Source organism: Notothenia rossii, assembly GCF_949606895.1.
Source record: "Notothenia rossii genome assembly, chromosome: 2".
Classification (NCBI taxonomy): domain Eukaryota; kingdom Metazoa; phylum Chordata; class Actinopteri; order Perciformes; family Nototheniidae; genus Notothenia; species Notothenia rossii.
In genome coordinates, this window is record NC_136904.1 from 89,363,649 (window position 1) to 89,378,667 (window position 15,019).

At 39.6% G+C, this 15,019-nt stretch overlaps 1 protein-coding gene across 3 annotated transcripts in view; it reads right to left on the minus strand.

The window, feature by feature from the left end:
* Positions 1–13,854, minus strand: part of rif1 (replication timing regulatory factor 1) — a 36,096-nt gene extending 22,242 nt beyond the window's left edge. For 2 of the 3 annotated variants that reach the window (XM_079661661.1, XM_079661659.1), the window contains exons 1-12: positions 13,637–13,854; positions 12,561–12,609; positions 11,499–11,638; positions 10,066–10,144; positions 9,612–9,708; positions 9,193–9,323; positions 9,011–9,105; positions 7,520–7,709; positions 6,943–7,035; positions 6,582–6,720; positions 2,623–2,774; positions 1,331–1,445 (exon numbers count right to left, since the gene is read on the minus strand). In XM_079661661.1, coding sequence (XP_079517787.1) covers positions 1,331–1,445; positions 2,623–2,774; positions 6,582–6,720; positions 6,943–7,035; positions 7,520–7,709; positions 9,011–9,105; positions 9,193–9,323; positions 9,612–9,708; positions 10,066–10,144; positions 11,499–11,614 — 1,207 coding nt within the window. In that variant the 5' untranslated portion in view covers positions 11,615–11,638; positions 12,561–12,609; positions 13,637–13,854. The remainder of the gene's footprint in view (positions 1–1,330; positions 1,446–2,622; positions 2,775–6,581; positions 6,721–6,942; positions 7,036–7,519; positions 7,710–9,010; positions 9,106–9,192; positions 9,324–9,611; positions 9,709–10,065; positions 10,145–11,498; positions 11,639–12,560; positions 12,610–13,636) is intronic. The other variant, XM_079661660.1, reaches the window with a different exon arrangement.
* Positions 13,855–15,019: the final 1,165 nt, after the last annotated feature.

The window sequence follows — 15,019 nt, forward strand, 5'->3', positions numbered from 1 at the left end:
TTTTGTAAGTCAACCTAAAGACAGATTTCATTTTAAACAAGTGAATAACATTACTGGAATACTTAAAGGTCACCTATTATGCAAAACCCACTTTTTCATGTCTTTTATACATCAACATAGGGCTGTTCGATTATGGCAAAAATCATAATCTCCATTATTTGGGTCAATAATTGTAATTGCGATTATTAAATGCGACTTTGAAAACATCTATTTATTTATTTAAAAAAAAAGATTTGAACATGATGTTTTTAACAGTTGATTACCCTGAACTTTAAGTATAATTCAACTGGAAAAAAAAAAGAGGAAAAAAAGTAATAATAATGATAAAAACATAATCGTTTTATTTCGATTACGTAGTTTTTTCGTAATCGTTGCAAGCCATAATCGTAATCGCGATTAAAATGCGATTAATTAAGCAGCCCTACATCAACATGTGTCCCCTCTTCTTCATGTCTCTACATCAACATGTGTCCCCTCTTCTTCATGTCTCCTCTACATCAACATGTGTCCCCTCTTCTTCATCAACATGTGTCCCCTCTTCTTCATCAACATGTGTCCCCTCTTCTTCATGTCTCTTCTACATCAACATGTGTCCCCTCTTCTTCATGTCTCCTCTACATCAACATGTGTCCCCTCTTCTTCATGTCTCTTCTACATCAACATGTGTCCCCTCTTCTTCAGGTCTCTTCTACATCAACATGTGTCCCCTCTTCTTCATGTCTCCTCTACATCAACATGTGTCCCCTCTTCTTCATGTCTCTTCTACATCAACATGTCCCCCCTCTTCTTCATGTCTCTTCTCCATCAACATGTGTCCTCTCTTCTTCATGTCTCTTCTACATCAACATGTGTCCCCTCTTCTTCATGTCTCTTCTCCATCAACATGTCCCCCCTCTTCTTCATGTCTCTTCTCCATCAACATGTGTCCCCTCTTCTTCATGTCTCTTCTACATCAACATGTGTCCCCTCTTCTCCATGTCTCTTCTACATCAACATGTGTCCCCTCTTCTTCATGTCTCTTCTACATCAACATGTGTCCCCTCTGTGGAAAGAGACTCTGAAAGTTTCAGGAACAAAGATTCTCTCTTTTTGTCCTGATCCATTTCTATAAAAACCTGTCTAAAAATGAGCTGATCAGATTTTGGCCACTTTATGATGTCATAACGATGTGTTGGCTTGTGTAACCATCAGCCAATCAGCAACCAAAGTAAGATCTTTCTGTATTTACAAACATACTTTGAGCTTGACAATAAAGTTGACGTTGACTTGATCATGTGACTCCAGTCTCTGGTCCACATGCCTGGGTGGAGGAAGGTGGATGTGAACGTACCGGTCTTTGGAGTTCCAGGTGGGGCGGCACCGTTCTGACCCACAGATCTAGAGGGAGTTCCTGAGACTGAAGAGGACTCGGACCCGATGGTGCATTGGAGCAGAGGAACAGAAACCTGCAGAGGGAGAAACACTGATCAATCCCAGCATAATGTCTAACTCTGCAGTGCATCTCGGGGGAAACTGACAAGATCTCTACAAGATAACTTTCATTAACTCCCATCATAACTTCAATTGTGCCGTTTTCATGAGGACAACTTGTACTTTTTAAGTCTGAAATGTTACATAATAATGAAAGCATATATTAAAAATGTGTAATTACAACTACATTTACTAAAGATAGTTTGGAACAATTAAGTTTATTTTATTTATTTTTTGAATAATTAATTTTCCGGAATTGAGGAAAAAGTAGTATATGCATTAAAAAAAAAACTGAAATTGTTGTTTAATTGTGAAAGAACGCAAGAATTACGAATATACTGCACCTCTTTTTAATAGACAAGTAAACAATTGTTTCATAACCGTTGTATACCAACACTGAAATGTTATGCATGTTTGAAAGATATTCACAAACACATGTGCGTGTTACTTACAGGTTGCAAAGCAAAAGAGACAGAACTTTAGATTTTTTGGAGGGTTTTTAAAAACATGATCATAAATTTGAATTGTGTTCGGGCCTTTTGTTTGCTGTGTGGAAAAGGCTTCACATGATTTGGATATCAAGACCCTATCTGAAGACAAGAAGCAATGACAGAAAGGTCATTCAACTGCCAACCAGAAAACAGGGAGGATTTTCTATCTTTTTATTCAGTCCTAGAAATGTTCATGTTTTTGGAAGCTGTAGGGGTTTGAGGCATCACCGTAGTTGATACATATATTTTTTAGTAAATGTATTGAACTTACAACAAAAATATATATTATAGTTATAGTACAAAAAATTATAAAAAATAAATAATAATTCTCAAATAGTCTGTCATGTTCAACAGGGGCAAGAAGGAGCTTTAAAAAACTGTTCTGGTCCGACTCCCTCTAGCATACATTTTCCTTATAAATAAAATATTAGGTCATCAGCGATATGTTCGTCTTGTGAATTTGTTTTTTTTTTTTCAGAAAGAAATTACTTTTACAATTACAAGAAATAAAAAATGGGATTTTACAGGTCCTGTTCATAACCATTCATGATTTGGCTCATAAATAATACTTTTAGTTTAGATAGACTTGTACAATATTTCAGAGCATCATTACAGTTATTCCACAGACTAACATATAGAAACATAAAGCAGCATGACTAACCTGATCAAAGTTGGGTGCCAGGTTTGGCCCGAGTTGGACCACCAGGTACCACCAGACCTCCACCTTGGTGAGCATCAGGACCTCCGTCCGCACGTTGATGGAGGCCAGCGGCTGCATGAGGAGCTTCATACGTTTACTGCTGCACAGGATGTCTTCAGGAGCGACATGGAGGAAACCACACACACCAAAGCTTAATACAGAGCTCAAAAAAGAAGTTCAAGGTCACCGATTATGTAAAATCCACTTTGTGTCTTTTCTACATCACATTATGATGTCATAACGATGTTTTGGCTTGTGTAACCATTAGACAATCACCAACCAAGGAAACCCCCCCCCTCCCTTATCACCTGGATCATTGTGTTCTTTTTAACCAAATATCTCTCAGAGGGGAGTGGCTCCATATTAGCTCCTGCAGCAGAAACCAATCTGTTAGTGCTATAGCCAAATTTAGGGAAGAGATTCCACCAATACTTAACTCGATAGCATGTCAGCATGTAAGGGAGGAAACTTATACAAAATGTACACCACCCCAAATTGATCATGTTGTTGATAGCGCTACAGATGCGCTGCGAATAAAAATTAGACTCTGTTGCTCCTTTGAAAAAGAAGAAAATGAAACATAGATTAGCTCCATGGCATAATGCCGAAACCCGCAAAATAAAACAAAAGTCGAGACAACTTGAAAGGATATGGCGTTCCACTAAACTTGAAGAATCTCGTTTAATTTTGGCATATTACTCTCAATGAATATAAGAAAGCACTGCGTAAAGCGAGAGCAGCATACTACTCTTCATTAATAGATGAGAATAAGAATAATGCAAGATTTCTTTTCAGCACTGTAGCCAGGCTGACAGAGAGCCACAGCTCGACTGAGCCTTCTATTCCCATAGCACTCAGTAGTAATGATTTTATGTGCTTTTTTAACGATAAAATTGTTACTCTTAGAAACAAAATTAATGACCTCTTGCCTTTGACCAGTATAGTGTTATCAACAGCTCCCGGAAACTTAAGTTCTAATATTACACTAGATAGTAAACTAGAATGCTTTTCAGCCATAAACCTTGAACAATTAAATTCAATGATTCTCTCTTCTAAACCATCAACGTGTATCTTAGACCCGATTCCAACTAAGCTGTTAAAATAAGTTTTTCCATTAATTAGCACTTCTTTATTAAATATTATGAATATGTCTTTATTATCCGGCTATGTTCCACAATCATTCAAAGTAGCAGTGATAAAACCGCTTCTTAAAAAGCACAACCTCGAACCAGAGGTTTTAGCCAATTATAGACCTATTTCTAATCTTCCGTTCCTCTCAAAGATTCTTGCGAAAGCAGTCGCAAAACAGTTGTGTGATTACTTAAAAAACTATGATTTATTTGAAGATTTTCTGTCTGGCTTTAGAACACATCATAGCACAGAGACAGCTCTGGTTAAAGTCACAAATAACATTCTAATAGCCTCTGACAAGGGACTTGTCTCTATTCTTGTTTTGCTCGATCTCAGTGCTGCATTTGATACTATCGACCATGATATCCTATTGCAAAGACTAGAGCACTTATTTGGCATACAGGGAACTGCTTTAGGCTGGTTTAGGTCCTATCTATCTGAACGCTCTCAGTTTGTACGTGTTAACGATGAATCTTCCACGCAAACCAAAGTTAGCCATGGAGTGCCACAGGGCTCAGTGCTCGGACCTATTTTGTTCACATTATATATGCTTCCGTTAGGCAATATTATAAGGAATCGTTCTGTAAACTTTCATTGTTATGCGGATGATACTCAACTATATTTATCAATCAAGCCTGATGAAATTAATCATCTAAATAAAATTCAAGACTGCCTCAAGGACTTAAAAACGTGGATGACCTTACATTTATTTATGTTAAACACGACCAAAACTGAAGTTATTGTACTCGGCCGAAATAATCTACGAAACAAATTATCTAAAGATATACTAGTTATGGATGGCATTAATTATGCCTCCAGTGAGACTGTAAGGAATCTTGGTGTTATATTTGATCAGGATTTATCCTTTAACGCCCACATAAAATCAATTTCAAGGACCGCCTACTTCCATCTACGTAACATTGCAAAAATCAGGCATATCTTGCCTCAAAACGATGCAGAGAAACTAGTCCATGCATTTGTTACTTCAAGGCTGGATTATTGTAACTCCTTATTATCGGGGTGTACAAAGAAGTCAGTCAAGTCGCTTCTGCTGATTCAAAATGCTGCAGCTTGTGTACTAACCAGAGTTAGGAAAAGGGACCACATTACTCCTGTTCTGGCTGCCTTACACTGACTACCTATAGAACACAGGATAGAATTTAAAATTCTTCTTCTCGCCTACAAAGCCCTTAATGGGCAGGCACCATCTTACCTTAAAGAACTCATTATACCCTACTGTCCTACTAGGGCATTGCGTTCCAAGAATGCAGGGTTGTTGGTTGTTACTAGAGTCTCTAAAAGTACAATGGGAGCCAGAGCCTTTTCTTATCAAGCTCCACTTTTGTGGAATCAGCTTCCAGTTTGTGTTCGGACGGCAGACACCCTATCCGTTTTTAAGAGTGCGCTTAAGACCTTCCTTTTTGATAAAGCTTATAGTTAGGGCTGATTAGATTCAGCCCCTAGTTTCGCTGATATAGGCTTAGTTTGTCGGGGGACATCTTACTTCTTCCTTCTCTCTGTCTATACCTGTGTACTCTCATGTTCCGATTAACCCAGCTTCTCCAAATGTCTTTCTTTTTGGTGTCTATATACGCCGGGATCCGGAGTCATGGATGATCCTGCGGTCCTGTGTCATGGATCACGAGTCCTGGATCGCGAGTCGTGGCTGTGGTCCTGGATCATAAGTCCTGGATGGATATACTCGTGGATTCATCTTCCTATTATACACACATGCATTTCCAAATATTTGGACTACCTATGTTGCAAATGTATTATCTTTTCAATTTACACAAAGCATCTATTGCACGTCTGTCCGTCCTGGGAGAGGGATCCCTCCTCTGTTGCTCTCCCTGAGGTTTCTCTCATTCTCCCCTTTAAACTGTGGGTTTTCTCCGGAAGTGTTTCCTTGTACGATGTGAGGGTCTAAGGACAGAGGGTGTCGTATTGTCATACTGATATTCTGTACAAACTGGGAAGTCCACTGAGACAAATGTAACATTTGTGATATTGGGCTATATAAATAAACATTGATTGATTGATTGATTGATTGACATCTAAAGTAACAGACAGTGGGTGTTTCTCAATGTCGAGTAAAGCTGCTCCAGAGCCACTATTTCAAGCATACTACGTCATCGAGTCCCGCCGAAGGACTGTTCCAATGTCCAGGATACTTGGAATTCTACAGAGGCCAGCGTCCTTCGTTGCGGGAAATTTCGAGGCTGCACATGTTTATCCCCCGCGGTTTTAAAATCCCCACAATACTTTGCGCACGGACCAATTTCCAAATCTTTGGCGGAAATCGCGCTCCATTTAAGGCGGGGCCTCGTATATTACGTTAGCCTGTTAGCCTGTTAGCCTGTTAGCCTGTTAGCCTGTTAGCCTGTTAGCCTGTTAGCCTGTTAGCCTGTTAGCCTGTTAGCCTGTTAGCCTGTTAGCCTGTTAGCCTGTTAGCCTGTTAGCCTGTTAGCCTGTTAGCCTGTTAGCCCATTCTTCGTTTTCCGAGGCTAGGAAGGATTCTTGCCTCGCTTCGGAGGGACCTGACTCGGAGGGACATGTCCTACCAAGGAAGCGTCCTCGATATTGAGAAACACCCAGAGAATCCGCACTTTTGAAACAGGGCTGAAACAGAGGGGATTATGGGATGCTGCAATGATCTGTTTGGTGTTTGGAGCCAAACACTTCAGAGACATGTTTTGTATATATCTGAGACCTATAATAGATTGATGAAAAACAGTATAATAGGTGACCTTTAAATCTGAGGAAATAAAATCTGGGATTAAAGAGCTCACCTGGATTTAGAGCAAAGTTATCGATGAGGCTCTTCCAGGCGATGAAGGCGATCTTCTTGATGGTCGGGGACGAGCTACGGAAACCCAGTTCCTCCAGGTGGAGCAGAGAGTTGATGAAGGGGCCGCCTCTGTGCAGCATCTGTTCAGGAAATACATAATAATCGGTTTAATAATACAAGACCAACCAAATGTTATATTGTCATAACATACAAACACACTTATTGAATAGGCTTACATCAAAATGCATCTGACTTAAGGACAAATATGCGATCTACATAGGAAACAAACTACTTCATGAAATGATTGGTTTGTCATCTTATATCTCAGAGACAAAACAGGCAGGTATATATACAGAACTTACCTTCCCCAGCAGTTTTATAAATAAGGGCCAGAGCTTCAGGACGTTTGTTTCATTCTTGGACACGAAAAGCTTCTGCAGCTCTGGGATCAGTTTCTGAGAGATAACAGCACATCAGAAGAATTACTTACACTGCTCAATTCCTCTTTGCTGGTGATCAACACGACGTAGGCTGACCGTGAGAGAATAATGCATCATGAAAATGTAACTAGTTAGTTTAGTTCTTCTTTATGTATATCAGTAAAAAAAAAAAACATCTGCTTTTAAGTAAATATTGGGTCTGCTTTTTTAAAAGTCAATTTTTAGATTCAAAAAGGTATTAATCTTGATAAGGAGTAAGAACAACTTGGATCACAGGTCCCCCAAACAATGCATTATAACACATACAAGACATTAAACAAATAAAAAAACAGCTGGAAATTAGCAATGTTCAAGCTGCCCGATTTACTGTTTTTTGTGACAGTTGATCAATGGGGACTGTCCAGTTGTGTTCTGTTATAAACACCTTGTGTGGAATGCTTTGGCAATACTATGTTTAAAATGTGGTCATGCCAATAAAGCCCCTTTGTGTTGTACTCACAGTGGACATCATGGGCTCGATAATGGCCGCCACCTCGTTCTGTTTCTCCAGCAGCAGAGGGAGGCCCGTCTCTAAGGCTGCTGCTGCCCGCAGACGCACTTTAGAGGCGGAGTGCACCACCAGCGGGATGACCAGCCTCGCCCAGCGCAGCGCCCCCTCGCCCATCTGAGCCGGGACCTGCTCCAGCAACCTGAAAACACCCGGAAAGATTAGGAACATTTACGTCCGATCTGCCAGCACTCACATCATTCAAACAATCCCTCAAAACTCACCTTTCCACTCTTGCCTTCTGTAGGAGCCGCATTTAAGTTTATTTAGATTTATTTGGAACCTTTATTAATAAATGTTTGTTTCAGCGAGAGGTGCGCTTTGCTCAGGTGAAGGGGGCGGGGCTAAAACCTTAAGTTGGAGGTGCTGTGTGTGACGGGGGGGACACAGCCTTATTTTTAGTAAAGGCAGATTATTAGGATCTGCCGTTTAAGTTTACATTAAAAAAGGGGATTGTTTTTGCATTTCGTTTCGTTTTTGGGGTAAATAAAACATTCAAGAGCAACCAAATCGTCCAGTCTATTTTTTACTGCGAGTCTGACACTGCTTCCCAGCCCCAAGCTCTACATGTGGCCAAGAAAAAGAACCTCTGAAATATGGAGTTCTAAGACAAACTGTTAGATTTTGGCCACTACACCTTCAACTCCTAATCCACTAACCCCTCGCCCTAATTCCACCTAGCTTAGCACTTTTTACTTGAATTGTTATTTCTTCTTTACTTGCTTGTAAAGCGCTTTGAGCACCAGAAAAAGCGCTATATAAATCAAATGTATTATTATGATGATTATGGCTTATTTGTCTTTTCACCATCAATGACAGTGGAGACTTGTAACAATTATCTGAGGAGGATCAAACCCACGTCCTGTTTAAGATCTGAACCAAATGTTATTTGAGTTTTTACATTCAGAGCTTCAATTAAGGTTTACAAAATGAAACTTTGAACATTTCAGCACAATGTTTTTGTAAATGTGGTTATTAAAAAGTTACTTATGGTGCCGTTAAATGTGATACATGTATATTTTCATCGTCAATGACAGTGGTTTCGTTAAATGTCTGATGGATCTTTAATTTATATTATTAAGTGTGTGTCTCCCTCTTGTGTGCAGCAATCAGGGGAGCAAACAGATTTTGACGGCATGAAGTTTTGTTTTGTTTTTTAAGGCTAAACCTCAAAAATGGTGGAATACAGCAAAATACTTGTTTGAAAAAACATGTTGTGAATTTTGAATAATATCAAACAATCCTACACAGCCACCAAAAGAATCTAAACTGGTATAATGCCAATAATATTAGAGTAGCCTAATGTTTACCTGCAGAAATACCTGGTTAAACTAAATGAATAGACAGGCAGAACATAATTAAGACTGGGCATCCATATATTGATTTAGAGTTCAAATGTATTTCCATCCAGTAAAGCATTTCTTTGACTCATTGTTTGTGTACCTGATGATAACGTTTAAGGCCTCGTGCTCCAGCACCATAGACTGGATGTCCTCTCTGCCCAACACGCTCTCCAGAGCTCCCAGTATGGACGACACCTGAAAATAAAGCGGCATGGATCAGAACTGCAGTATAAAAACACCCGACCCCTCCACTGCCTTGTGTTCAGCCATTAAAAAGCTCACCTTTTTGCCCACCATCTCTGGAGGAAAGTTCTGTTTGGAGATTACCCATAATGCTCGGATGCATGTGTTCTTATCTGTCCCCTTTACCACCAGGGAGCAAAGTGCTGAAAGTAGGTCTGCTGTGAAGGTTTCTGGAAAAAGACAAATGGAAATCCCACTCATCAGATATTTAGACGGACAGACAGACAGACAGACAGACAGAGAGACAGACAGACAGAGAGACAGAGAGACAGAGAGACAGACAGACAGACAGACAGACAGACAGACAGACGGACAGACCTTTATTTATCCCGAAGGAAATTGTTGTGCCAGAGTTACAAAATACATGAACCATAGACGGTCACATAAGTAATGTAAATTCCTATAGAACTTAAATCAAATTATGTAAAATGAGGTTTCAAATATGTAAATTAATGTACCAGGCACTGCAGCGCTGACGTGAGAATGATACAAACAAAATCCTAATGCCTGCAGGGCGGCTTGGCTCAGCTCTGCACTCGGACCGGTTACATGAGCCTGCAAACAACAAGAGACAAGAGCAGAATTAGGCATCATAGATATCAAGATATCAAGAGCAAAACAAAAGTGTTAATAATTTAGTTTTTGAGAGAAGGGGCGGGATTAAATAAGTGTAAACTTCTTCCCACCCCTTTTTGGATGTGTAATTAGAACATTTGTTTTTATATACATTTGTAAGTCAGTATTTTTGTTTATCAATTTGATACTGCTTGTTTGTACAGTATCCTAATTCTCTTTATTATAATTGTTTGTATTATTTTTTTACACGTTCAAAATCAAATCAAGAGCTTTGATTTATTTAAATGTGGGTAAACGTAGAGGGTTCAATGTAGGAATGAAGTGCGGAAGACTCACCAAGATGGATTTGCCCAAACGAGGAAAGTGCTTTTCAACAGCAGGGAGAAACTGCCGGCCCTCGTCTCCACTGAGCCGACTGCAGGGGAGAAAACATAAGTCAAAGTCAAAGTTATTGTCAATCTTTCAGCTTGTGTGTACAGACGGAGAGATCGAAATACCATTTCCCACAATACAAAAATATGTATATCCTATACACACACACACACACGACACATGTATACATATGCACACATTAAAAAGGTCTCCTATGATACTGTTTTTCATCAATATATCACAGGTCTCAGATATATACAGAACCTGTCTCTGATTGGCTGAAACACCAAACAGATCATTGCAGCATTACCCATAATCCCCTCTGTTTCAGCCCTGTTTCCAAAGTGCTGATTCTCTGTCTGTTACTTTAGATGCAAATAAGGAGCCCCTCCCCACGCCCCTCTGAGAGAGATTTGGTTAAAGAGAACTCAATGGTGCTCTAGGAGGAGAATCAGGTGATAAGGTGTGTGTGTGGGGGGGGGGGGGGGGGGTTACCTTGGTTGCTGATTGGCTAATGGTTACACAAGCCAAAACATCGTTATGACATCATAAAGTAGCCAAAATCTGATCAGCTCATTTTCAGACAGGTTTTTATAGAAATGGATCAAAAAGAGAGAGAATCTTTGTTCCTGAAACTTTCAGAGTCTCTTTCCACAGAGGGGACACATGTTGATGTAGAAGAGACATGAAGAAGAGGGGACACATGTTGATGTAGAAGAGACATGAAGAAGAGGGGACACATGTTGATGCAGAAGAGACATGAAGAAGAGGGGACACATGTTGATGTAGAAGAGACGTGAAGAAGAGGGGACACATGTTGATGTAGAAGAGACATGAAGAAGAGGGGACACATGTTGATGTAGAAGAGACATGAAGAAGAGGGGACACGTGTTGATGTAGAAGAGACATGAGGAAGAGGGGACACGTGTTGATGTAGAAGAGACATGAAGAAGAGGGGACACATGTTGATGTAGAAGAGACATGGAGAAGAGGGGACACATGTTGATGTAGAAGAGACATGAAGAAGAGGGGACACATGTTGATGTAGAAGAGACATGAAGAAGAGGGGACACATGTTGATATAGAAGAGACATGAAGAAGAGGGGACACATGTTGATGTAGAAGAGACATGAAGAAGAGGGGACACATGTTGATGTAGAAGAGACATGAAGAAGAGGGGACACATGTTGATGTAGAAGAGACATGAAGAAGAGGGGACACATGTTGATGTAGAAGAGACATGAAGAAGAGGGGACACATGTTGATGTAGAAGAGACATGAAGAAGAGGGGACACATGTTGATGTAGAAGAGACATGAAGAAGAGGGGACACATGTTGATGTAGAAGAGACATGAAGAAGAGGGGACACATGTTGATGTAGAAGACAAGTAGCGTACCTGGCGATGGTGAGGTAGGCGTCCGTCTTCTCCGACTGTCCCACAGCGGCGTCCTCCAGAGACTCCAGCAGGGGGAGGAGGCTCGGGCCACTCGGAGGCTCCGCCGAAGCCATCATTATTATTACTCCCCTCCTCGAGGACTGCAGGAGGAGAAGACAGGAAGTAAGGATGGAGTTAGGAAGAGGGAGAACAGAAGCCATGGTGGAAAAAAGGAGAAGAAGATTCTCAATCAACCAAGTGAAGAAATACATTATTAAATAGGAGTCCTAACACAAAACACACATGCTATACATCCTGTGAGGCAATGATTGCTATAATTATCAAGGTTGTGGGTTCAATCCCAGCCCGTGAAGTCAACATGTCGAAGTGTCCTTGGGCAAGACACTGAACCCTGAGGTGCTCCTGATGGTGTGTGTGTGTGTGTGTGTGTGTGTGTGTGTGTGTGTGTGTGTGTGTGTGTGTGTGTGTGTAGAGAAAGTGATACTGCTCTGCATGGATGAGGTGTGAATGGGTGACTGACTCGTATGTAAAGCACTTTGAGGGGTCGATAAATCGCTATAAAAATACAGTCCATTGACCATTTACTTAAATGGTAATAAAATGAAGCACCAATGGGTACCGTGTATCCATTGGTGCTTTCCTAATTTAAGCACTGACATTTGTTAATGTTATTTTGAGATTGTGCCTAATTAAATAGTCAGTGATTTGCATCAGATTGTATACACCATGGCCACCTACATCTCAAATACAAGTATTTTTGCATGTACTTTTCATTATGCAAATATATTCACTACATTTCTGTTGACATCTTTATTTATGTGCAATACTCTATCACAATGTTACTGTATTTTATATTTGAAAGCATATATGCTAGCTTTTAACACTATGTGATGGCTTCTCATTTGATTGGACCAGCTGAATTTGTAATGCATATTTAATGAGCATTATTGGAGGGAGTCTGCTTGGATTGCCAACGACTGCTGATGTCTAACTTTATGCAAACAGAGTTGGCATGACAGGAATAAGCAGGGATATGGAACAAAATGCATGCACATAACTTACCTCAGTTAGTTTTATGTAGAGCTGCGTTCACCCTCCACTGTATCCAGATCTGTACACATGATAGAAATCAAGATTATTGCAAGAAAAATGCAGGTGGGAGAAGTACTGAGGTCTTGTACTTGAGTAAAAGTAGAAGTACTCAGGTCTTGTACTTGAGTAAAAGTAGAAGTACTCAGGTCTTGTACTTGAGTAAAAGTAGAAGTACCAGAGTGTAGGAATACTCTGTTACAGTAAAAGTCCTGCATTCAAAATGTCCCTCAAGTAAAGGTAGAAATGTATTATCATCAAAATATAGTTAAAGTAGCGACAGTAAAAGTAGTCATTGTGCAGATTGGTCCATTTCAGAATAATAGATATGATATGTTTTATAATGATTGATCATTCAAGTGTTCTCAAAGCTGGTAAAGGTGCAGCAATTTACTCCAGGTGCAACTAAAATCTGATTTAAGTGTTGATTATATTTCACACAATTAATCCAGATCTGTAAAGTATCTAAAAAAGGTATTAAATAAATGTAGTGGAGTAAAAGTACTCTATTTACCTCTGAATTATTGTGGGTAGAAGTAAAAAGTAGCACAATATTGAAATACTCAAGTAAAGTACAAGTATGTCACAACTTTACTTGAGATCAGTACTTGAGTAAATGTACTTAGTTTACTTTTCACCACTGGAAACATTTTAGTGGATGACGCATGTTTTTGGATGCTACCAGAGGCCAGAATTCCTAATACACAACTTCCTCATGCACACCTAGAGGAACCAAAACAAGTCAAGTGTTTTCCAGCTATAAATAACACCGTTAAAAAGCACTAATTGTATTAACGCATCCACTCAGCGAACAAGTCAGTGAATGCATCTTGTAGCACTTAGCAAGCAGCCTGCAGCCTGCTAATGATACCTAGCTTTGACCTGTTAGCTGCACATAGTACTGATTAATCCGGGTAAAAGTGGACTAATCCCGGGTGACAACTCCTCAACAGCCGGCTCACATGTCCTGCTTTATTTAGACTAACTAACAATAATATAAACAAACATAACGAACACATATTCACACTTTGTTTTGGCACACTGCTCACCTCGGAGGAAGAAACGCAAGAAGCATAAAGGACTCAAACACACCATGAAAACCACAGGCCTCCCAGTCCGCTGTGAGCTGGGTGCTTGTGTCGATGGCCCTTCACTTTTTTAATGTTCAATAAATGTAGTTTCCTTCTTCTCTTGTGCTCTTCTTGCCCCGCGAAATTGCTGGCGCCAAACCACCACGCCGACGTACAAAATTACCTCTGACCCCACAACGTCACATCCGGTTCAGGAAAGCAGCAAATTGACAGTCTTTATCTCGCTTCCAACAATCCCTATTTCTCTGCATAAGAAATGTAAACAATAACATAATGAATACAATAAATGAGACTGCCATCCTTCTGTACTATAGACAGCTATTTAAAAAATGTTTTACCTCTATTAAAAAAGATATATACTATGAAATAAAGCAGGGGAAAGTACTTGTTGTTTTCTTAATAATAATAATAATAATAATAATAATAATAATAATAATAATAATAATAATAATAATAATAATAATAATAATAATAATAATAATAATAATGCATGATACTTGAATGGCGCTTTTCTAGACACTCAAAGACGCTTTGACAGAGAATAAAAAACAACAAAAACAAAAAAAAAATAGATAAACAAAACAGAAAATAGGGGGTGGGGTGGTCAGTGGTTGCATGCAGTGTTGAACAGGGGGATTTTGAGTGATGTTTTGAATGCGGTGAGGGAGGAAGAATCTCTGATGGATTGAGGTAGTGAGTTCCAGAGGGTGGGTGCAGCAACGGAGAAGGCTCTGTCGCTCCAGAACTTCAGGTTGGTCCGGGTGGGCGGGGGGACAGGAGGTTGGCAGCAGCAGAGCGGAGGGAGCGAGTGGGAGTGTGTCTGTGGAGGAGGTCAGTCAGGTAGGATGGGGCCAGGTTATGGAGGGCTTTGTATGTCATCGGAAGGATTCTGTACTGAATTCTCCGGGGGATGGGGAGCCTTATTAATATACTTTTATGATTTGGTTATTTAACATAAAAATGCTTAAAAACGTATAAGGCATGTATATGTGTGTCATGTAGGCTATAGGCCTACTGTACGTAAAAACCTGAGTTTGTATTTTGAACAAAGTAGATATCCATATAATGTAGCGTATAAGTATATAGAAATGTCAATAAAGATTATAAAAGTTTCAAATACTCCATTGTTTAGCAGACCCCACAGCTTTAATTGTGTTATTTTCCCTGTTTGTTTTTTGTAACACAGTGACATTTGTTTGGCACTTTTTAATTTCTCAATAAACAACCACGATATAACACAACAACAATTCATTCATTTTCTATTATTAAGTACATGAGGCTTTTATGAATATGTTGTATTTATAAGTAAATGTACATAAATAACTATTATAAAGTAAGCCT